We start from the raw sequence: 25404 nt of genomic DNA on the forward strand, positions 1-25404 counted from the left end.
AGAGGAAATGGTTCCAAGCTGCCCCAGGGGAGGTTCAGGCTGGATGCTAGGAAATATTTCTTCCCAGAGAGAGTTCTCAGACATTGGAATGGTCTGCCCAGGGCAGTGCTGGAGTCACCATCCCTGGAAGTGTTCAAGGACCCTGTGGAGCTGGTGCTTAGGGACATGGCTTAGCGCTGCCCCTGCAGCACTAGGTGGAGGGTTGGACTGGATGAACTTGGAGGGCACTTCCAACAGGATGTTTTCTATGATTCTGTACAGGCAGAGAAAAGAATTATTCCTCACTGAGAGGGAACCATTCCTGCCTGACGTATGTTGAGCTCTGTGAGCAGAGTGCCAAACAGGAAGAATCTCAAACCCTTTGGAAACCAGGAAGAGGAATAAAGTGTTTGGTGCTCTGTAAAACAAGCTCTGCACACTAAAGGATCACAGCTGTTAGTATTAAAATAGCTGTGATAAATATTTAAAATACAGCACAATTCATCAGGTTGTAGGGACAGGCAGCTGGGGTTTCACCTCCAAAATCAGCAGTGTATGGTATCTATTTGGCTAGAGGTGGGAGGGAAAGAAAAAAGGTTTACTTATGTAGAAAAAGAGCAAAACTGGGAGTCTTGCATTAGGGAACAAATGAGACTGAATGTGATGTTCAGATGAGTAAGATGATTTGTGACTGCTTATGGCATAAAGTTTTGTTAACTTGGAAAAAGTTAAGAATATTTTGGGACTTGTTGCTAGTTTGAGACTAGCTGTGATACTTGGTGAGAAGAATTAGATTGTAGGCTGTGAAAAGGAAACAACGCTGATGTCTACTTCACTCATAGGCTTGCTGAGATGTACAAGAACAAGAACACAAACATAGATAAGGGAGTTTCTCTCTTGGCTTCCAACCTGGTTGATTCTATGATTCTATGTGTTTAAGAGTCGTTGGATGTGGTGCTTGGGGATATGGTTTAAGGTGAATCTTGTAGAGCAGTGTTATCAGTTGGACTTGGTGATCCTGAGGGGCTTTGTCAACCTGGATGTTTCTGTGATTCTGTGACTCTACCCAAAGGCAGTGGTCAGAGAGGAGTCCAGAATGCATGAAGCCCACTTGAGTTCTGCTTGCCAAGAGTGGGAATGGGGTACCAGGTGTGGGTGGGAGCACAAGATTCAGCTGCTGGAAGATCACACCTCTTAGTTCATGCCAAAGAAGCAGGGTTTGGCAGATGTTCTAGTGCTCTGGAGCCTCTGTCTTCGGCCACTCGCAGGAAGGCTGTTAGAGATCAGACATGGCACTGCCTGAATTGCTTGCTGCTTCGCTCATTTTCCTTCACTAATTCAGCTCTGATTAACCTGTGTCACCCTTTTTAACTGCACATTTATTTGTGGCTCACGAGGACGATGACTTAAGCAGAGGTGACTTGCACTTCAGTTCGAGATCAGCACACTAATGGTGCTGTCAGTACCCATTTAACAGCTTCTCCTCTCTGCAATAAATCATGACATTCCACATTAGAATTTACAGCTGGGGGGGAGGAGGTACACAATGGCTACAGATGTATTTTACTGGAAATGATTGAAAGAACTGCCAGATGAACACAGCACTTGGAAATAGATGGACCTGTTGATTACGACATGCTCCCTGTATTTCTAGGAAGCTTCTATCCAAGGCAATGTCCTCCTCAGCTCTGCCACTGAAACATTCCCTTTAAAGAGCAGCTCCCAGCAACAGTGAAACAGAGACCAGAGGAGCATGATTTGTAGCTGATAAGAACAAGTTACACACAGACCTTTGTTGCTGTGTCACAATTACTGCTCATTCCTCCTTGCTAACCACTTCATGGAGAGAACTGCAGTGCCCAGAAGCAGCTGTAAATCTCCTGGCTTTTGCACCAAGTTTAATATAGAAACTGGAAAGGGAGAATCTTTCCTGAACAGAAAGGAATCCAACACACTGCACAGCCTTGTCTCCAACCAGCTATGTTTGGATGACAGGTTGTAGGAACTCACTTTTGCAGAGACAAAGTTCAAAATTTCCATGGAAACCTGTATGCTTTCTTTGCTCTTTCATCTCCTCATACTACTCCAGTCCATTCCAGTTTTCCCAACTGAGTGTTGTTAATGAGGTCTGAAGACATCCTTGAAAGGACTTGGGCCATGCTTCCTCCGGGTGCTCCTCTATCTTGTGCATCTACCTTGTGAAACACTAACGACCTTTTTTACACCTCTGTTCATGTCTGTGGGCTCTAGTCAGGGAAGACCTTTGTTTTGTTGGGGAAAAATGTGAGCTTCTTCACTCTGAGTAAGAAGTTGGCTCATTTCTAAACAATTTCTGATGACTGCAGGAGCAGGTCTCATGTCAGTTAAGAGGTAGTTATCTGAATCACTCTCAAAGGAGAAATGCAAGACAGAGTGGAAAAAAGAGGGGAAAAAAACAAACACCAAACACTACTCCTGCACCCTCACCCTTCCCCAAACCACTTGTGTTTAAACTTTGGTTTTAAACAGAATTTGTTTTCTTATTTCAGCTTTTGTTGTTTGGTTGATTTTTGTCTGGGTTTTTTGTTGTCTTTTTTTTTTGGAGGTTTTGTTGCTTTGTTGGTTGGGCTTTTTACTTCATAGAACATAGAATCATAGAACAGCTTAGGCTGAAAGATCATCTAACCCAAACTCCCTGCCATGGCCAGGGACACCTGTCAACTAGCCCAGCTTACTTAAGGCCCCATCCAACATGGCTAGGCAGGAGGCATCCACAAGCTCTCTGGATTACTCAAGGTCCCATCCAACCTGGCCTTGAACATCTCCAGGCAGGGAGCATCCACAACCTCTCTGGAATCCATTCCAGAATCTTGCCACCCCTGGTAGTGAAGAATTTCTTCCTAAGATTCAATCTAAACCTATTCTTCAATTTCAATCCATTTCCCATTGCCCTATCAGTGGCAGGCTTGTGAAAAATCCCTCTGCAGCCTTCCTGTAGGATCCCTTCAGGTACCGGAAGGTTGCTCTAAGGTTCCCCTGGAGTCTTCTCTTTTCCAGGCTGAACACTCCCAGCTCCCTCAGCCTGTCCTCATAGTAGAGGTCCTCCAGCCCTGGATCAACTTTGTGGCCTCCTCTGTACTTGTTCCAACAGATCTAAGTCCCTCTTGGGGTGGGTAGACTCCCACTCTCTGATAGTGGCACAGCAGCTCCTTTATACTTAATTATTTTGTTAAGATACATCTTTAAGGCAGCCAAACATATTTTCTCATGAACTCATCAAACAGAATATCCCTGTGGGCTCTGCCTCCAGGAAAGCTGCTCTCATGTTCTGTATTTGTATGTGTGTGATCCTTATTTAATCTTCTGCTTAGTGGAAGTTGCCTGGTACTACTCATTGTTACTTCACCCAGGTTCTTCCTTCTTTGGGTATTGCACGTCCAGAACTGTCAATAACACTTTGTTCTGAGGGCTCCTTCACAGGAAGTGATTTGCAAGGGAAGTGAGGAGAGGTTTGGAGGGGCTTACTCATTGATCATTTCTGTGTGTTCAATGCTCATCCTCAACAGCTTCAGAAAGCTCAGTTGGTTGAGACGGAAAATACAACCACCTCAGTTGTCATCAATGCACATCCATTATTATTCTCATTATGGCCTCCAAGACAATGCTAGTTCACTGCACAGGTATGAATACTCACACAGCATTGTTCTGCAGATGATTCATCACACACATAAAAAAAAAAAAAACACATGATCCACCTTTTTGGTAAAATCTCATTATTGTGGCCTTTCAATACCTGAAAGGGACCTACAAGAAAGCTGGGGAGGGACTTTTTAGAATGTCAGAGAGTGACAGGACTGGAGGGAATGGAACAAAGCTAAAAATGGGTAGACTCAGAATGGATGTTAAGAGGAAGTTCTTAACCATGAGGGTGGTGAGACCCTGGAACGGGTTGCCCAGTGAGGTGGTGGAAGCCACATCCCTGGAGGTGTTTAAGGCCAAGCTGGATGAGGCTCTAGACAGCCTGATCTAGTGTGAGGTGTCCCTGCCCATGGCAGTGGGGTTGGAACTAGATGATCCTTGTGGTCCCTTCCAACCCTGACCGATTCTATGATTCATGATGTAAAGTATCTGTAAAATACTCATTTTGCCTTCATGATTGAACTCTGAGTAGCTTTGACTCAGCTGTGGTGTCACCATTTAACAGAGAGGCTCTTTTGTAACGATAAGTTATATTTTGATACAGTCTACAAAGAGAAATTTTCTCTGATAGGTCTCCTGAAAACAGTTTTAGGCATCATTTACCTTCCTAATGAGTGTTGTAAACACTAACTGTACCACATGCCAGCTTAGATTGTCCCAAGCTTTCACTCTGTTCTCTTTCAGCTGCTCTATTTGTAAATGGATCAGGTTAACACGCTGTGGTGTTTCTCTAGAGGAAAAGAAAAACAAACTCCACATCATTTCAGCTGTCAGACACAGATAAATTATACCAGCCCAAGCTCACGAAGAGATTTACAGTCTGCAATGCAATTTTACCTCCAGTCCCTGGTAGCCCCTTCCTCCAGACAGACAAATATTTGTTCTGCCTGGCTGGAGCTGCTCGCAGAACTGTTGCTCCCTGAGAGAAGCATGCACTAATTTCACCTGGGCAGGGTGTTATTGCTCTTAATTGTCTCTTCGGTTGCCTCTGGCTTCCTTTTGACCCGCTCACAGAAGAGCTCAACAAGCTCCTCTGCCCACAGTTCGCCCCGTGGGGAATTTGCCATCTTTCCCTGTTGTGTGGAGCAGTGGGAAGGTGGCCTCTGCACACACAGCCTGCATCCCTCCAGCTCTCATCAACCCCACCAGGCACACACACACGTCCTAAGGCAATTTCTTCCTCCCTGCCTTCTGCAGGTTGTCACCCAGCTGACATTCTGCTGGCATGGGTCTCGTTAACTCCACGGGTTGCCCACTGAGATTAATGAAAAGTTATGCTAATGCCTGGTGCAGCAAGAACTGAAATCAAATGGAGACCTGCTCCTCCTCGCTGTGCCTTTATTGGCTTCACCGGGGCTGTAACTGCTGATGCTCATTTTCAATTTGGGCCCCTTTTCCTTTTAACCAGCTGGTTTAAAGGCAGGAAGGAGTGAACGTGAATCATTTTTATTAGCTATCTCGCTTCCTCCTAGCTGGCAGGCAATCAGCTGGTGTTCATGGGATGGAGTTTTGCAGTGTGTTACCATGGGCACAAGGTAACAGGGAGGGGAATGGCCTGAGAGTGAGTGCACCAGCTGCAGAAAACTCCAGCTCCTGCACATTTTCTAGAGCTGCATGACAAAGCCTTTAGGAACCAGTCAGGTTGGCATCAAATAAGACATGTGCTGTAAATGGTCCACCATGGGGACCACAGGTGCATATTGCAATGACAAAGAGCTGCTGAGGCTCATGCAGTTGTCCCCCAAGGTGGCTTCAATGCAGCCATGCAAAGACCATCAGCAGCATGGCAAGAAAATTCTATGATATGATTCTATGATATGAAAAAGCCACAAGATTAGAATTAGGCAATGGTTAGACTTGATGGTCATGAAGGTCTTCTCCGTCTGAAACAATCCTGTGATTCCAGAACACTGGAACAGGCTGCCAAGGGGGGACTGTGAAGTCTCCCTCTCTGGAGATATTCAAAACCCATCTGGACACATTCCTATGTGATCTGGTCTAGGTGATCCTGCTCTGGCAGGGGGGTTGGACTGGATGAGCTTTCAAAGTCCCTTCCAGCCCCTGACATTCTGTGATTCTGCATGGATCTTCATTGTTAAATGAAACTAAACTTATAGAAGGTCCACCAGTTACCTGGGAGAGAACAGTTTAAGTCACTTCCAAGTTTCTAGGGCTAGTGACTCTTAGAATGGTGGACTGCTCCTCCAGACCTTGTAAGATAATCGCAGCTCATTGCATGCTACAGAGATGATGGAGTTTGGGGCAGGGCTTCTTGAAATAGCACTGAGCTTTGCTGGAACATTTTCACAGTGGAGCAGACCTACGTGCAGGAGTGCTAGTATGGGCCAAGGAGGTTACAAGTAAAGAGGCAGGGTCTGAAGGACTCATTACCTCTAGCTTGGCTGACCCAGCTCATTATTACTCCTCATACTAGGGCAGACTCCAACCCAGGAGCCAGGGATTTGAGGGACTGAGCTCCTAAATGCATTGCAACTATGTCCAAAGAGCTAAGGCTGAACATCCTGGATCTAAATTTCTCAAATACTATATTATTTATGGCAAATGCCTTAAGACCTACCATGTCATTCCCTTATATATAGCAGGACATGCCCAAGCAAGAATTATTTCAACTTGATGGGTGCTCTATGAGGCTGTTTCGAGCAGAACACAGTAAGACCAAAAAGGAAGCAGCAGCTTGGTGCTTCATTTCCAGGAAATGGTATCAGTTGCAGTAGTACATACCATGATAAGTTACAGTTTAAGACATTTAAACACACGATTGATGTCACCAGGTTGAAATCTGGAAGGAATATCCTGAGCTTTATTTAGCCTGTGAAGGTGTGAGAAAGCCTAGATGCAAAGGCCCTTCTCCAATTTCTGCCAGTTAAAAAGCATGCCAGTTGGAGCCTTCAGACTTCTTCAAGGATCAGCAGAAGAAATAATATTTACCTATGACAGAACTTGTAAAGCAGTTTCCTTTCACTGTGGCTCAGGGGGACTTTACCCTCACTGGGTTAAGAACTCCTGTGCCATCCACGAGGGGAAGTGGTCACCACAGAACTGAATGAACTCAAAATCATAGAATCAGTCAGAGTTGGAAGGGACCATAAGGATCATTTAGTTCCAACCCCCCTGCCACGGGCAGGGACATCCTACCCTGGATCAGGCTGCCCACAGCCTCATCCAGCCTGGCCTTAAACACCTCCAGGGACAGGGCCTTAACTGCCTCCTTAGGCAACCCATTCCAGCCTCTCACCACTCTCATGCTGAAGAACAACCTCCTCGTGTCCAGTTTGAACCTACCCCCCTCCAGCTTTGCTCCATTCCCCTTAGTCCTGTCACTCTCTGATATCCTAAAAAGTCCCTCCCCAGCTTTTTTGCAGGCCCCCTTCAGACATTTTAAGGCCACAATAAGGTCACCTGGAGCCTCCTCTTCTCCAGACTGAGCAGCCCCAATTCTTTCAGTCTGCCCTCGTAGCAGAGGTACTCCAGCCCTCTGAGCATCCCCATGGCCTTTCTCTGGACACACTCCAGCATCTCCACATCCTTCTTGTAACAGGGGCTCCAGAACTTCCCCTAGACAGCTGCTTAAGAAAAGTCATTTCAAAGACCCAGTTCTGCAACCTCTACTTCAAGGTCTCATTTGACTGAGTACCACAACACATTACAGTGGGAACATGAGTAAGACTCAAGCATTGCAGAACCAGGACCAATGATTTTTGCCTTGTAGAGAGAAAGGTTTAATTAATACAGATTCTCAGAAACTGGTTAGATTTTACTACAAGAATTAAATTCTAGATGTTTTCAAACATGATCTTTAAAATGATTTCACTTTCATTGCCACAGGACCATAGGCCTGGTACCTCGAGAATGTTGATGCCACGAGATAAGAAGGATGTGTATGAAAGGGATGATTGTGGCTGCTTTCCAATCAGCCAATATCACACAGGCTGACAATACCCCTGCTTGGGTTGCCACCTTCCAGCATGGCAGTTTTTAGAGCTTGCTTATTACAAATGGCACCACTCAGCCTTCTCAGCTGATAAAGTGGATAGCTGCTATCTTTCCCACTAGGCTAAAAGTACCTTAAGAGAACATCTCACGATAAAGCATTTGGACAGAGGCTCCATCAGATCAACAGATAGCATGGTTAGTGATTAGCTGATGATAAGGAACGCTCTCAAGAGCTGCCTCAATGAAAGAAAGAGTAGCAAAGTCTTGTTATGTAGCATCCTATATAAAGATCACCAGCTGCTAGTAGCAGTGGTGGTGTGGGTTGGATCTGCACCTCAACAAACTGGAAATTTATCCTCTGGAGTACAGTTCCCACACTCTTACTCAGAATTTTGGGAGTTGAATGAAATTATACTTACAAAAGTAGACTAAATATAAAAGCATAAATGGCAATAAACGTGTGAAAAATACATTTACAGTTCAACAGCTGCACAAAAGCTACCCCCTTGTGCTTCATATAGGTCCAGAGAGGCTATGTGCAGCCAGCACACAGTCTCTACCTCCCCTCTCAACCCTGCACCTCACAGAGCCAAAACAGAACACAGCCAGCCTGCGTGCAAGGTCAGGAGCAGAAGCAGAGGAGTCAGAAACCAAGCAGGAGGCAGCCAGAGAGAGAAAACCAGGCTTGTGCTGCAAAACAGAAGAAATTCTGAAGGCCACTGGAATTTGATAAACTTATCTTGCACTATTCTGTATCCAGTCCCTAAAACTGCTTATCCTTTAGGCTGGAATTCTCTGGAAAACATTTAGTTACAATTAAGACTATGAAAGCTGGGGCTCTGCAGCCTGGAGAAGAGAAGGCTTTGAGGAGACCTTGCAGTAGGCTTCCAGTATATGAAGGAGGCTTACAGGAAGGCTGGGGAGGGACTACTGACAGGGTCTTGTAATGACAGGAAGAGGAGTAATGGGTTTAAACTGGCAGAGGGGAGATTGAAACTGGACGTTAGGAAGAAGTTCTTTACGGTGAGGGTGGTGAGACACTGACACAGGTTGCCCAGGGAGGCTGTGGCTGCTCCCTCTCTGGAAGTGTTCAAGGCCAGGCTGGATGAAGCCTTGAGTGACCTGTTCTAGTGGGAGGTGTCCCTGCTTACGGTGGGTGGTTGGAACTTGATGATCTTTGAGGTCCCTTCCAACCTAAACTAGTCTCTGATTCCATGATTCTAAGACACTAGGCTAGGGCACTAGTCCCAGACTCTAAGAAGTGGTGTCAAAAGTGACACAAGAATTTGTGAAGTGATACCACATCAGCTTCTCAGCTTCTTTATGTGGAGCTGATATTTCCCCTTGTCTTGCTGTTGCTGTGAGCCAAATCATAGCTTTTGGATAATGGACAAAAAGTTGTCCTTGTCATCTTCTCTTGCAGTGTCTAACAACAAAAGCCTCAAAGTGCACAATTCAGTGTAAAATAGTTTGCTCTACAGTTTTCATCCAGAGACTCTATGAAGCCCATTTAATTAACTCACCTGTTAAAATATTGTGGATAATTGTCTTAATTTCAGAAATCTGACAGAATCATAGAATCAGAGTCACAGACTGCTCTGGGTCAGTAGGCACCTCCAAAGCTCGTCCAGCCCAACCCCCTTGACTGCAGGGACATCCTCCACTAGATCAGGCTGCCCAGAGCCTTATCCAGCCTCACCTTGAATATCTCCAGGGAGAGGGCCCCAACCACCAACCTGGGCAACCTGTTGCAGTGTTTCTGCACACTCATGGTGCAGAACTTGCTCCTAACATCCAATCTAAATCTGAGCAAAGCATTTATGCATGCAGTGAGAGGCTTTCAGAAGCCTCAGTGAGAGGCCTCAATCTCTGACCAGAAAGCTAATGCAGCAGCTGAAGCTTCTGGACATGGTTGTACAGCAAATGTGCTTTTTTTACAGGTATTACTGATAATTCTTCATTCTTTCTCTTGCTGACCTTTCTAGGAAAGGTTTCCAGAACAGCTTCATTTCCTTTGTTCCAACAGCTAGGACTGCTCCTCAGGTTAAGGACTTTGAATCTTCAACCTCACAGACCCTCTCCAGTGCCTCCTTAACAGTGAGTCTTCTGAAACCAATAACCTGGTATGAGAAAACCAGCATTAAGCCAAATCGTTTGAGGGTTTGAGAAGATTAGACCAGTACTAAACAGTAAACTCTGCTGGTTTTTTTAATAGCACTGGGCTGGGCAGAATCTCTCATGCTCCCACTCTTATCACCTGAGCAAAGCCTTCCCCATATCCACACTGTCCCTACTCCATCATCCCCCAGGGTCACACCACAGCCTAAAATTGATGTTAACCTGGTAGCTGTAGTGTTGCAACCAGAAAATGAGCATAGGTATAAATATCACACATCACAACCCACAGAAATTATGTCAGACATCTGGACGCATTCTCCTGACTAGAGCTGCAAATGCTTCCCTCCACAGGGCTGGGGCACCACAGCTGATGAGAAGAGTCCTGCCCAAGTGGAAAAGGCAGGCAACAACAAAATGTTTTCTTCCAGGTTGGAGGGGAAAATCCCTATCCCTCTGTTTATCCATATGGATGAGATAAATAAAGGTATTTTGGGTGGCCCCAGCACAATTAATGGATTTGTCCTCTGTGACACAATCACTAATGAAGCAATTGTAAAACTGGGATACATTGTTAGGATACAAATCACAGAATCACAGAAAGTCAGGGGCTGGAAGCGACCTCCAAAGCTTATCCAGTCCAACTCCCTGTGCCAGAGCAAGATCTCCTATAGCAGATCACACAATCCAGGTGGATTTCAAGTGTCTCCAGAGAGGCAGACTCCACAACCCCCTGGGCAGCCTCATGTTTAAATGAAACTTTCTATGCTTCAGCTTCCACCCAGTGCCCCTTGTCCTGTCACTAGGCATCACCCAGCAGAGCCTGGCTCCAGCCTCCTGACACTCACCCTGCACATATTGATAAACATCGATGAGGTCACCTCTCAGACTCCTCTTCTTCAAGCAGCCCAGCCCCACTCCCCCAGGCTCCTCTGTTCCATTCCCTTCATCATCTTTGTGGCTCTGTGCTGGACTCTCTCAAGCAGTTCTATGTCCCTCTTGAACTGGATGGGGGTCCAGAACACAATACTCCTGATGCAGCCTCACCATGGCAGAGTGGAGGGGCAGGAGAACCTCTCTTGATCTACTAACCTTAGCCCTTCTAATACACCCCAGAGCAGCACTGACCTTCCTGGCCACTAGAGCATATTGCTGGCTCCTGGTCAACCTCCCATCCAGTAGGACCCCCAGATCCTTTTTCCCTTTGCTGCATTCCAACAGGTCAGTCGCCAACCTATACCCCAGGTCTCTGAGGTTGTTCTTTCCCAGGTGCCAGACTCTACCCTAGCCCTTGTTGAATTTCATTCAATGTCTCCCTGCCCAACCCTCAGCCTGTCCAAGTCTGGCTGACTGGCAGCACAGCCTTCTGGTGTGGCAGCCACTCCACTCAGTTTGGTATGAGAAGAATGATGTCCCAGTCCTTCTGAGTGAGGACAGTCAGACATTTCTCCTGTCCTCTCAGCAAGTCTATGCTACAGTCCTAAAGCCCTGACAGTCACAGATACTTCAGTATCTCTGCTGGGCTCTCCCAAAAACATGCATATTGTGCATGGTTTTGAGGAGTGTATAAAGAAGAGACTGAGACCATGCTGGATCTCAGCTTTCTCAATACAGAGCATTATTCCTGGATAAAGAGAAAAAAAGCAAGCTCTGAAAATGGGAAGAGCCTGTGATGCTAGAGGCCAGCTCAGTAAGAGGAGTGACTGACAAGAGGAAAAGAGAAAAAAAAAACAACAACCAACCAAGACAAAAACAAATCCTAAGCCTAGTGAACAATATTCAATCTAAGGGTGTCACTTTGAGAAGCCAAAAGATTTGAATGCAGGGAGATGGATGAACTTCAGAGAAGGCTGTGGAGATAATTTTACACCAGTACTTTATTCCTCCTGCTTAATGTGCCTTGCATTGGATGTGTTATTTTGTGTGGTATCTGAAGACCAGTCCTGCAGTTTTCGAGGTGAATCAACTTACCTGGTCCAGATTCAAACAAATGGAACAATGTGACTGAATCCAAAGGCTTTGGATGAGGTCCCAGCTTCTCTCCTGGTCAAAATTCACAATGGTGATTTCACACCTTCTCTGGGACCCCAGGTTCTGGTGTGGTTATTCACAGTTTATATTTAAATCACTTTTGAACATACTATGAGTGAGGCAAAGCAGTGGCTTAGTTCTTTATTATAGAGGCAGAGTTTTGCCCATTTTATTTTTGTAAGATACTTCTACCCTTTTGCAGGGGGTCAGTTTTAGCTTTCAAAGACCACTTTTCAGAGCTGTTATTTTTTCATGCAGCATGAAATCAAACAAAAGTATAGTTTTTAGTCTTGTGGAGGGTGAAGGTGGCTATTTGGAAATGGAAGAAGGTGCTGAACCCTATTGAGACCTTGAAGGAGGAAGCAACTTCCTTAGAAAGGAAGAAAAAGAATAAGTAGATAGGAAGGGATGAGGCAGCTGCCCTTTTACTCATCCTCTGAAACTGTCTCATCTCCTCTGCAACCTCACTTCTCCTTCTCACGACCTGGAAGAGCATAAATTTACAAGTGTCTCATACCAGAATTGCTCCCTGGGATGAGCCTAAAGAGTGTTTGTAAAGGAAGAGAAAAACGTTTTTCCCTGCCATGGAACTGCTAATGCTCTGTTTTAAATTCCCAGTGGCTTTGAGAAAATTTGTCAGCCTGGCTGACTGTGAGGAAGAGCAGCTGCTGTGTTCCTGTGTATGACTGCTCTTTCCATTTCTTTCTTTCTCTCCCATTAATAATTTCATCCCAGACACTCAGAAATTGTTCGATAAATGGATTCAGTGCTTTCTTTATCTCTAGAGGCCAAGTTTGCAATATGCCCTGTGTAGTAGATACCATACTAGGACAGAATATTTCAGATCATAGGATCATAGGATGTTAGGGGTTGGAAGGGATCCAAAGAGATCATCAAGTCCAACTCCCCTGCCAGAGCATGAACAATACTATCTGACACAAGTCACACAGAAACAAATCCAGACAGGCCTTGAAAGCCTCCAGAAAAGGAGACTCCACGACCTCCCTGGGGAGCCTGTTCCAGTGCTCTGTGACCATTGCAGTAAAGAATCTCCCCCTTGTGTTTTCAACTCTAATTGCGCTAATTGTGATTTCTCTTCAGGACGGATGCAGTCCTGCAACAAATAAAATCATCTAAATCCATTGTGTCATGATGGACTTCTTCATGGTAGCATCTGAATTGGTATTCTCTACTGTTGCAGCTGTAGAAACTTGCATCATCAGTGAATGGTATGAAAAGCTTAAGTCACAAACTTTGACTACTAGGTAATCAAGGCCAGATTGAGAAGTCCTACAGATCTTAGAATCATAACATCAGCCAGGTTGGAAGAGACCTCCAAGATCATCCAGTCCAACCTAGCACCCAGCCCTAGCCAATCAACCAGACCATGACACTAAGTGCCTCAGCTAGTCTTTGCTAGAACACCTCCAGAGACAGCGACTCCACCACCTCCCTGGGCAGCCTATTCCAATGCCAGTCACTCTCTTTGTGAAGAACTTCCTCCTAATATCCAGCCTATATCTCCCCTGGCACAACTTGAGACTGTGTCCCCTTGTTCTGTTGCTGGTTGCCTGGGAGAAGAGACCCAGGCATGAAATGAAACCCTCAGGCGGATTTTAGTAGCATGCTCAGGTTTTATTGCTTCATCTGAAACAGAACCACTGATATGTCTTGATGAGAAAAGTAAATAAGAAGCTAAAGTGTCCATAACCTCCCAGAAAGTATTTCAGAAGAAAATATTGTTCTCTCAGTTATAAATTCATTGTAGGTTTGACATCTACAAGTGAAAGCTGCATGTAACTGTCTTCCCCAAACACACTCAAGTTATGCCCCAGTATTATCATAGAATCACAGAATGGTTTAGGTTGGAAAGGACCTCAAAGCTCATCCAGTTCCAACTCCCAGCCATAGGCAGGAACACCTCCCACTAGAACAGGTTGCTCAAGGCCTCAGGCTTTGAACACCTCCAGGGAGGGAGCAGCCACAACTTCCCTGGGCAAAATGATCCAGCATTTCACCACCTCACTGTAAAGAACTTCTTTCTAACATCCAGTTTAAATCTCCCCTCTGACAGTTTAAACCCATTACATCACCTTGTAAATAGTCTCTCCCCAGTCTTCCTGTAGCCCCCTTCAGATACTGAAAGGCCACTCCAAGGTCTCCTTGAAGCCTTCTCTTCTCCAGGCTGAAAAGCCCCAACTCTCATAGCCTGTCCTCTTATATTACAATATCCTCTGAATCTTACTTGAACTACACCAAGAGGGAGCTCTCCAAACATCAACATCTAGTTTAGTCATGAAAGCTGTGCTCTCAAGAGGAGAGGAGGCTATCTGAGCCCATGCTAAGCCCTTCTCTGAAAACTGAGGTGGCTTTGTGTTGTATGAAACACAGAAGTGATTTTGTGCTCTTTCAAAGGAATGCAGATGATGGTCAGAGATGTCCAGGAAAGCAGACGATGGCAGCTTTTAATTTGACCTCTCTGCTAGCATATAACTGCATCACATCATTAACTGTAAGCATGCAATTCCTGATTTCTACTTCCACAGCTTCTAGGTTTGTGAGGACAGAATCCCACAAACTCTGTGACAAAATTGCTAACTACATTTACTCACAACTGACTTCTCCTCTGACTGAAAAAAAGAAAAAAGGATTAAACACCATATTGAGCTACCTTCAGAAATATGATGTTGAGTAACCTCTGATGCTCCTCATTTCCTCTTTTCTCCCCTTTGCCACCTCCCTGAAACAAGCCAATCTCTCGTGTTGAAGAGTAAATTAAAATGTGTACCGAAAGGTTTCCATTCTTCCTCTCAAATTTCTCTGCAGGACTTCAGATTAACATTCCAGAGCCACTTGGAAAAATAGGGTTTGCAGACCTTTTAAACTGCAATTTCTGCCTTTTGGTGATGAAACAGGGACTAAGCTGCAAGAAAGCAGCACCCATAAGGAGTGCTCTTCAAAGGAGAACTAAGTGTGAGTGAAGATTAATTGGGATTTCAGAGTGACTTGTGCAGTCACATCTTTACACAGCTGCAGAAGCTGTGATACAAGGAATGTAATCCTGAATCCTAGATGATCTCAGAAGTCTGTTGCTCCTCTGTGTGAACTTGCCTTACACATAACTCCTAAGACATTCACACATACGTTCCCTTCAGTTTACAAAATGTGCCTCAGACATTTTCCTCTTAATCTCTCCATTTCTTTTGTTCTTTCTCTCATCTGTCTTCTCTTGTTCACCTGGCTTCCTGAACCAGTTTTTCTCTATTTTCCCATCTTCCTTACCTAGGTAATTTCCATCAAAGGCTAAATCCAACCTTCCATTCAGACTTCTTATTCCCACTCCCAAATTTGAGGCAGCAATCACACCTTGACTTAACTTCAACTCCTGAAACACCTCTCTTCATTCCTTTCAAACTGTATCCATGCCAGGCTCTGGGCACAGCAGAGAGCCATGCTCCAGGCTCTTCTGTGTATCTCTGTCACTAGAACAGGCAGAGGCATGTCTAAAATAATCCCCAGAATCACAGAGTGGTCTGGGTTGGAATAGGACTTCCTAAAGTCATCCAGTTCAACCCCTATGCAGTCAGCAGGGACGTCCTCCACTAGATCAGGTAGCCCAGAGCCCTGACCAGCCTCACCTTGAATATCTCCAGGGATGGAGCCTCAACCACCTCTCTGAGCAACCTGTTGCAGTGTTCCAGCACCCTCATGGTGCAGAACTTGTTTCTAACACCCAATCTCAATCTGCTCTTCTCCAATCTGAAGCCATTGCCCTTGTCCTGTCCCTGCAGGCCTTTGGAATCAGTCTCTCTGCAGCCTTCTTGTAGCCCCTTCAGGTACTGGCAGGCTGCTAGTAGGCCTCCCTGGAGCCTTCTCTTCTCCAAGATGCACACCCCAGCTCCCTCAGCCTGCCCTCGTGGCAGAGGGGCTCCAACCCCCTGAGTATTTTTGTGGCTCTAGTCTGGACCCTCTCCAGAGCTGGACACAACACTTCAGCTGAGGTCTCAGCAGAGCAGAGCAGAGCAGAACAGAGCAGAGCAGAGGGGCAGCATGGCCTCCCTCCATCTCTGGCCACCCTGCTCTGGATGCAACCCACACTGCCATTTGCCTTCTGAGCTGCAAGCTCACATTGACTGTTCATGTCCTGCTTCCCTCAGTTCTTTCACAGAGTCAGCCAAGGCAGCAGAGCCCTGCACAACCCAACTCAAATGAAGCCACTTTGTCATTCTTGTGCCTGAGCAGACAGGTTTGTGTGTCTCTGCCTGCAGACACAGGGTGCTCACCTTGCTCAGTCCCAGTGCTAAGTGAGTTTCTTCCCACAGCTTTTGTCTACCATGTTGGAGCTTACCCATGCTACAAAGCATCACCAAATCACACATTACATTATTGTATTACTTTTGTCTCACTCAATTACTCCTACAACATCTGGCCATTTCCTTAATAGATGCTTTCATCTCCTGTGTGAAAGGAATCATTTGACTCATCTGTACTAGAGAACAAGATCTGTGCTGATGGAATTACATTTGCTGCACTTATGGGAAGTAAGAAGCCATCTCCTTGCATTTTTTCAATATTGTAGCAGCATTACATGAATCCAAATAGTTTGTATCCCAGACCTATTTTCAAAAGATGACCGAATCAAACACTCCTGGTTTCAGTTCTGAACTTCAGTGACAGCTTGTCAGCTAACAAGCCAGAACCAGAAAGATGCCTGCCAAATGCAAGTGTCTGGTTACTGACTTTTTCCATGATGCACTATTTCCAACTAGACTGCTAAAAGGTGCTTCCATTATTGCTTTGGAATACAACAGGCATGGACCCTGGCAAGGTGACAAGTCACCTTTAAGAACCCAAAAATGGACAAATCATAGAATGGTAGAATCAGTCAGGATTGGAAAGGACCACAAGGATCTTCTAGTTCTAACCCCACTGCCATAGGCAGGAACACCTCACACTAGATCAGCCTGCCCAGAGCCTCATCCAGCCTGGCCTTAAACACCTCCAGGGATAAGGCTTCCACCACCTCCCTGGGCAACCCCTTCCAGGGTCTCAACACAGATTCCTGAGGAACACCACCAGTGCCTGGCAGCCAACTGGATTTAAATATGAGGTGCCAGGAGCAACAGCCTCAAGAAAAGCCTCCCTTGGTCCCACTGAGGTGCTGCTCTGCTGTGTTTGAAGGCCCTGTGAAGGGGCAGCACTGATTTCAGCTGAGTGGCTGCAACCTGGTCACCCATCTCTGTGCCTGCGAACACGGCGAAGAAATATAACCCCTCAGCAACTTTCTTACCATCAGATGGCTGCGTGGTGCATAAAACTTCCTAGCTCTGAAGTATTTGAAAATTAAAAGTGGTTGAAGTATTTTATATTCTCTTTTGCCCCCAGTGCAGTCCACCCTTTCCATACATGGAGTATATAGGTCCCCAGTCCAGGCTGCTGTCTGGACTCTATATGAGGCTGTTGGTTTTGTTCTCGCTGCTCTAAAACGACTGTCTATAAACATGTTGTGATAAGTTGGTAACAAAAGCACTGAAATTTATTGTATGTCTGCCAGTGGAACATCAGGGAGAGGCATTAATAACCAGGCAAAGTGCTTCAGAGCTTTAGTGGGACAATCAAAGCCTCACAAATTCCCCTAAAACATAGGAGGAAATATTTCAAAGACTTCACTTTATAGAAAAAGCTGCAAAGATTTGTTCCAGCGGTTGTAAAACTGGCAGAGAGACAAGTTTCACCAGTTGCCTTTTATCTGAAACATTTTTCACCAAGCCTTAAAAACATTATCTTGGTGTCTTCTACTCTGTTCTTGTTTGAGTCTTCATCTCATCTGGTTTGTCTGCCTCCTTGTCTCTTTTACGTCACTCATGTCTAAACAGTGCAGTTACCAGGTCTAATGAATAAAGTGACACAAAAGGCACAGCCTAGCAACCATGGATTTGGGGAGCCAACTATTTTTTTTTCATGATAAATAAATCTTTGACTAGGCTTAGCAGAGCATTCTGCTGCTTATGATTGATAGTACCTGTTAGAGCCCCTGGTTTACTTTCAAAAGCTTTCTGTAGAATAACAAAAGTGCAGCAGAGGGACAACTTCTAAAAGTGTTTCAAGAGAGCCATTTGGATTCTTTCACCATGGATGTCCCTTCCAGTGAAGCATGCTGGAGAGCACTGCAAGAGAAGGCCTGTGTGATTTGCTCTGGATGATCCTGCTCTAACACAAGTGCAGCAGAGGGACAACTTCTAAAAGTGTTTCAAGAGAGTCATTAGGATTCTTTCACCATGGATGTCCCTTCTGATGAAGCATGCTGGAGAGCACTGCAGGAGAAGGCCACTGAGAACTAGCAATATGAAAATGAACTTCACTTATACACAAAGGTCTTACCTAGACACTTTCTCTCTCAGGGCATTGCAAGATGCAAGTGTTCAGCTGCCAGCAGACTTCAGATACTAGCAGCCAGGGAGACTGTGAACACCCACGGCTGGAGGGCAGAGGCACTTCAGCTGTGCTGGGAAGGGCAGGAACTGGTTGCATATCTCACAGAAGACTGATGACTGGAGTGATGCCCTTCTACACACTGTGAATCAGAGCAGGGTATTTTGGCAAGAGTCTAACAGATAATCTGTGCCACTGGTTACTTATATCTGCTCCTGAAATAAATCACAAGCAAACTTCTCAGAGGAAGAGATGCTGTGAGTGTGTAACTGGAGGGCAGGCTCCCTACACTGCCAGCCTGCTTTGCCACAGCTCTGTGGTCATTGCTCACCTCTCTCTGTCTGTGGTCTATCTGTGAGCATCAGGGTTGGCATCAGCTAGAAGTACCACCAGGAATCTTAAGGGCCTCCCAGACCTTCCTTTCTCCAAACCACTTCATGTCAACTGCTTTGTCAACCCCACAAGGTAATGTGCTCTTTTTTTTCATTCTTCTCACACTGTGTGACATGAAGCCACGTTATTTCTGGGACTAAATAGCCAGGACAGTGATGAGCAGCCTGTCCCTACCTGCAGTAACTGGCATAGTTACATGGCCTACGGTTCCCAGAGGATCTCAGGCTGCCAAATCCTGTTCTGGATAACGAATCTGCAGGGAATCTCATGCCTGAAAAACAATGGCTTGTCGTCAAAGGCTGCCCCAGCAGGGTCTTCACAGTCCACATAAATATGTGGGAGACTCCTGCAAACGGCACCATTCCCCTGGGTACTGGAAATCGTGGTGCATAAGGGCAGCATCAGCTTCAAGCATTGCAGGTGAGATGTCTGCTTCCTTCTCCTGACGAATCATTTACATCCCCCATTCCCCATCCATAATCAAATCTAGGCAATTTTTATCCCTGCTAATTTTACAGCAGAAATGGTCAGTTATCACTAAGAGTAATTTTTAGCAGGGATGTGAAATAAGTGCCTAGAAACTGGGGAACTTGCATCAGCTGTTGATGGAGGCAGTGGCTGACTGAGAGCCTGCTTTCATTTACCAAGAGCTGAAGAAATCAGGAATTTCACACACTCTTTTGGGATCTTTTGGATAAGTCACTTCTCTACTTCTCCCTGGCATCCTTTCTTCTGTTCTCACATGCCATTAGGTATTTCTGAAAAAGAGAAACTGCTCCTACTGGACATCTAGACCTTTGCCTTTTCTTACCATCATTCTTATTGCTACTGACTACACAAGAATTAATCCCAGATATCATCAAGGTCAGAGTATGGGCTTGAGGACCCCTCACGAGAGACACTGAGCCATAGGATGCTGTGCTAGCAGTGACATAGAGCACTCAGCACTGTGTGCATGAAGCTGAGCCAACTTCCAGTGCCTCCCAACCAGAAAGTACCAGGAGAAACCCAATTTCTCTCAGCTTTGGTTGGTACCACCTTATCTCCTTTCCTCTGCAGGCTGCCCTCCCGTCCCTTGTGCTTTTCTGCTGCTGCACATTAGAATATTAGGTCAAACGCCCTCACTCAAAATTCTGCTGGGCAATTTTGCCGATTTTCATCTTTTTGCTTAATTTTTTTTCCTCATCTAGTAGAGACATCAATGGCAAAGCAATTTTCCCCTCAGAGGTTTGCCCTTTGATCATGCCAGACTTTACTATAAACATTCTGCCAAAGGGGGATTCCCTGGCTCTTTATACGTGTTCACTGTGTGCTCGCGGTGCTGGGAACGCACGGAGCAGCTACGGCTGCTGGGATTATTAACGGTGGTTATCATTTCCCCACTTGCTGCACACTCTGAACAATGAGTTGCAGAGTCTTAGGCATCTGTGCTCTGGGCAATGAGGGAAGCATCACATAACGGGTTAATACTGAGATGCTCTTTTACTGTCACAGATATTTTGTTGAGCTTTAATTATTTATATATATATATAGAGAGAGAGAGAGAGAGAGAGATTTTTTTTTTACCCTAATCATGATGATTTTAATGCTTGCAGTGGAAGCAGAGGGAGAGATTATTTGCTGTTTGCTGTGGAAACCATTTGAAATTCAATCTGCAGGCTAATCTAATTACAGTGAGAATGACACTCAGACTAAATGATAGGACTGTCTTCTATAAACTTAAACCTGAATGCACTTTGTGTTGGCTAATTTTAGCTAGATACAGTGACAGGGCAGTGCACTCTATTCTGCACAGCAGGTTAATGAGGTATTTTTCTTGATATACAAACATAAATTTGATATACAGGCAGACATAAAAATGAAATATATTTATATATAACCCAGTGGGAACCAATAGTTGACACAAATGTAAATATTGTTGTGAGAAGTCTGGCATAGCCCTGAATTTCTCTTTTCCTACTAGGAAACAGTTCTGTGTAATGGAAAGAGCCACTGGCTCTGATGCAAGATCCTGACTGCCAGCTGCACTAATGCAGGCTGTAAAGCTGCAGGATGTAATAAAGGCCTGTGCTGGTTTGAGGCTAATTGGAATATTTTAATGAGAGAAATTAGATCATTGGCTATGAAAAGAAAATAATAGTGATGTCTGCATTACCCATTGGTTTTGCTTAGAGATATAAAAAGCCAAAATATAAACAAAGATTCTCAGTCTCTGTCTGGCTGCCACTTGCTTGTTAACTCCTTTGCCTGGACCTGTATAACTCAATCTAACCATTCTCCTTCTAACTCCTTTTCTGGCATCTTGCCCCTGCATGTAAGCCTTCTGAGATAAGGTGTCGGGGGGGGCAGGAAGAAGGAGAGGAGTTAGTTTGAAGCCCTCCTGGGCTGTTCTGCCATTTAAAAGGGGGTTTGAATTAGTGTATTACTTTTAACTTGTATGCAATTGTACAGTTCTGGAGCCCCCAACACAAGAAGGACATCGAACTATTGGAGCAAGTCCAGAGGAGGGCCAGGAAGACAGGGGCTGAAGCAGCTCTGATATGAGGACAGGCTACCAGAGTTGGGGCTCTGCAGCCTGGAGAGGAGAATACCTTGTTGTAGCCTTCCAGTATCTGAAAGGGATCTACAGGAGGGCTGGGGAGGGACTATTGATAAGGTCTTGTAATGACAGAATGAGGAGTAATGGGTTTAAACTGGCAGTGGGGAGATTTAAACTGGATGTTAGGAAGAAGTTCTTTCTAGTGAGGGTGGTGAGACACTGGCACAGGTTGTCCAGGAAGGTTGTGTCTGTTTCCTCCCTGAAGGTGTTCAAGGCCAGGTTGGATGAGGCCTTGAGCAACTTGTTCTAGTGGGAGGTGTCCCTGCCTATGGTGCGGGATTGGAACTGGATAAGCATTGAGGTTCCTTCCAAACTAAACCATTCTATGATTGTACACAGTTGTAAATATCTGTATATATATTGTGTATATATGCTTGTAAATTTGTGCTACACTGTAAAATATAGGTTCATCCTTAACTTCCAGCCATCTGAGCTAGTCTAGCGAATTTCAGGGCAGGTGGAAGAAACTCTCAAACCACTACAGGGCCCTTTGCTTAATTTGCTCTCCACTAAGGGCCTAAAGACACCAGCTTCAAGGCAACATTGCCATAACAGGTCTTAGTGATGCAGGAATTGGCACCAAGCTTTGCCTGAACTCACTATGCAGGTTTCACCTTGGGACTCCATCGGTTGCATTTTTGGCATTGATAGATCAACCACACAGCTCATTCCCAGAACCCACACCCCTGTGAATACTTCTTTGTACTCCAGTCTTTGAAAATAAATTCTAGTGAAGTGGTGTTATCAGGTTCTGATTAAAGAGTGATGCAGGAAGGGCTCGTAGATTAAATTTCAGATTACATTTTGGAGGAATAAAACCTGTATTAAAGCACTGTCCACTGCTAAACGCAGCTATCTGGAGAGCTACTCTCTGAGCTTTGATACGCTCATCACTTACAGTAAAAATAATATGACAGGCTCCAACATACAAAGGAGATGGAAAATGTTACTAGAATTGTTATTCCCACATATCAAAACAACCGATCAATCACATCTATCAATGAGTAAACTTGTCAGAAAAAGGATGTACGTAAAATTAAGCTGTTAGTTCACCTTGGAGTAAACAGAGTATCAGTCTGAACTGGAGGGGATGGATGACAGCTGTAACTAGGACTCTTCGGGGACAACAGTGTTTGGGTCTGTCAAGGGATGTTCCAACAAGGTGTTGATGGATTGCAGCTTTAGAGGAGGTACATAGGTATTAGTTTGGGACTTGGAAACAGGCATTATAATGGAAGCTTCCAGAGTATATCCTGTTCTGTTTAAATGTAAAATAAAAGAGAAATTAAGTTATTTGGATATTGCCTTGAACTATACAAAGCATGACTTATAACAGGAAGCTTAGAACCTGTCAAGCAAAAATACATCATCTGGAAAGTGGAGAAGTAGATCAGGCAATTGCAGGGCAGCTACACAGTTCCCATGTCTGTAACTGCTTTAAGTGGAATTAAGCTTCAGAGCCACCCGCCAACGTTTGCTGGGGATTTTTTACACTAGAGGTTTTTGTCCTACCTGTGTTTTGTGTTAGGTATGAGGTTATATGGACTAAAAGGAGCACAGTGGTCTCTGATTGCTAATCTAGCAAGAAAAACACTTGGATCCTGTTTCAAAGTCGAGTTCAGTCTGGGTATCCTTCACAAACCAAAATCCATCACAGTAGGGAAGTTAATGCAGAACTTTAAAATTTCAACTAATTAAGTATTTTTCAGATGTGAATTAAGAATGAGGTTGCATGTTCTCACAGTTAGGGATGCTTTTGGGTAACATCTTCTCAGGAGAGAGCATAAACCAAGCTTCTGATAAGAGGAGACACCTCCCCGTCCCATCAGGCTACCTGTACCTGTGGCAGTAGCTGTTTCTCTTAGTGCACTGAAATGTCTTTTCAAACCAAATACTGCATGGAGAGCCCCACAAGCCTGCTGCCTCGCTTCTCTGGGATGCCAGCTAAGTAGACTGAAAAAGGAGTTGGTTTAAATCCATTTCAAAAATCCAAATGAAATGTATTTATTTGCTTTTTATGCAAACTAGGGCATATGCCACCTAAAGATGAGTGTAATGGAAATAGCAAGCGATTTGCCACCAGCTTCAGTGGAGCCCAAGATGACACTCAGCACGCATGGCTTTGTGAAAAGAGCATCCTGCAATCTCAACCACTTCATCATGTGAACATAATGCACCTCCACATTATACACCTGCATGTTCTGGGCAAATTGCTTCTTAAAGGAAATTGGGCTTTTTGCTTCTACTGCTGCAAACCTTGCCCAGAATTTGAAATATTTTCTTTCTAAACCTTGAATCCGCTACCTTCCCTTGGAACAGCTGCTGCTAAAGCAAAAAAACACCCAAAAACCAGTGGTTTGTATTTGCTTTTCTTGGCAGATGCACACTGTTTTCCTAGATTATCCAACACAACAATCTGGGCATTGAGAGGTTGTTTTACTGGGTGGTGTTTCTATCCCAGCTAACCCAGGAATTCTGGACGGCTGAACAATTAATCCCTCTGCATCATTCTCATCAGGCTTCAAATCCCCATCAAAACAGTTTGGGTTTTTCCACCTGCAAACCAACAAACTCCTGACCAGTCACACCCACTGCTGCAGTAAACTCACCCAGTCTTTGCAAAAGTGGCCCAGTGTCTCAGCATGGAGCGGCTTAGGGCTTGTTCAGCTTTGGTGTAGTTGACTCTTCTCTCTAGGGGCAGTCCAAACACAAACTCGATCTCATAACCGTGCATCACTCCCATCCACTCTGGCCAGGGAAGCTTTGATGATCGATGGTCAAAGAAATAAAAGAAGGCCTTGTGCCCTTGTTGTGCAAATTTTGTAGCGAAATCCACTACAGGACATATGATGTTGTAGTCACCGACAACATCATCCATGGCATCACGGTAGTGTTCCGCCTTTTGCTCATTTTCCCAGTCTGTGTACTGAAAAATGATTGCTTCTACTGCCAGCTGGCTGGCCTCTGGGAAGGACAGAGTTAAAGCTGTTTTAAATTCAGTTTGATTGATCAGGCTGTCATGATCTTTGCTGAAGCCTGGGAGTCCATATACTAGAAACGCTGACCCTTCATCTTTATTGACACCAATTAAGATCTGTGTTGGTTTGAAGAGGCCACTCTCAATCAGTGCTTCTGGCATATCTGAGAGAAAATCCCCATCTACAGTGGGTTGGAAATATACACGTAACAGAGGGTCATGTGCTACAGCAAAAACTTCTTTCTCCAGGAGATCGTTTGGGTCCTTGTCTCGGAGGCAGAGAATTAGCTCTGCTTCGTTGCTGGTGGGACACTGAAGTGCTTTAGCTAAAGCCACTGTTCGGTTTCTGGCTTCAACTGCTGTGACTGCAGCCCAAGGGGCATTTGCAGATCCACTCTGCATGATGGCTCTGGTGAATAAAGGATGGCTCTGGGGAGACAGGATGTGGTAACTGACAGAAACAGAGCCAGCACTCTCTCCAAATATGGTCACGCTTTTTGGATTGCCTCCAAAGGCTGCTATGTTTTCCTGGACCCACTGAAGTGCCAATCTTTGATCAAATAAACCTGCATTTCCAGGAGCTTCCTGGTTTCCTGGCAAAGCCAAAAATCCTAATGAACCAGTCCTGTAGTTCATGGAAACTACAATCACTCTTTCAGCCCTGGCCAGAAACTTGCCATCATAGACAGGTAGGGACGTTGATCCAGACTCAAAGCTACCTCCATATATCCAGACCATGACAGTTGCGTTCTTGGGTTTGGGAGAAGGGATCCATACATTAAGGTACAAGCAGTCTTCACTTAGGTTAGTTTTCGGATTCCACATCTCTGACCCAGCAAATCCTGGGAAGGTTGTGTCTATAAGCTGGTAACAAGAGTTTGCATGCCTTGTGGCATCCCAAATGTCTGACCATGACTCACGAGGTTCTGGCTTTCGGAATCTCAGTTGACCAATGGGTGGCTGTCCATAAGGTATTCCAAGGAAGGCTGTCACAGTTCCCCCTAGTACCTGCAAGCTTGTCCCTCTGACTCTGCCTTTCCTCGTTGTAATGATGTTATCTTCAGGCATTACCTTCCTGATGAATACATACAGGAGAAGAAGCCACATAAGAAATCTAGTGCAGAGAAGTGTACCACTTGTCCACATCATGATGCCTGAAACATAGGAAAAAAACTAATTCAGACTTAGTATTACAGTGTGGGGGCCAAAATAGTGCGTTCAAAAAGGGAGGTGGTCATCCCAAGGA

The 25404-nt window shown here is 45.0% G+C and overlaps 1 protein-coding gene across 3 annotated transcripts in view; it reads right to left on the bottom strand.

The window, feature by feature from the left end:
- Positions 1–25404, bottom strand: part of BCHE (butyrylcholinesterase) — a 41348-nt gene that overhangs the window by 12887 nt on the left and 3057 nt on the right. For all 3 annotated transcript variants that reach the window (XM_064153272.1, XM_064153271.1, XM_064153273.1), the window contains exon 2: positions 23791–25312. In XM_064153272.1, coding sequence (XP_064009342.1) covers positions 23791–25307 — 1517 coding nt within the window. In that variant the 5' untranslated portion in view covers positions 25308–25312. The remainder of the gene's footprint in view (positions 1–23790; positions 25313–25404) is intronic.

This window comes from Pogoniulus pusillus, chromosome 13 (genome assembly GCF_015220805.1).
Source record: "Pogoniulus pusillus isolate bPogPus1 chromosome 13, bPogPus1.pri, whole genome shotgun sequence".
NCBI classification, from domain to species: domain Eukaryota; kingdom Metazoa; phylum Chordata; class Aves; order Piciformes; family Lybiidae; genus Pogoniulus; species Pogoniulus pusillus.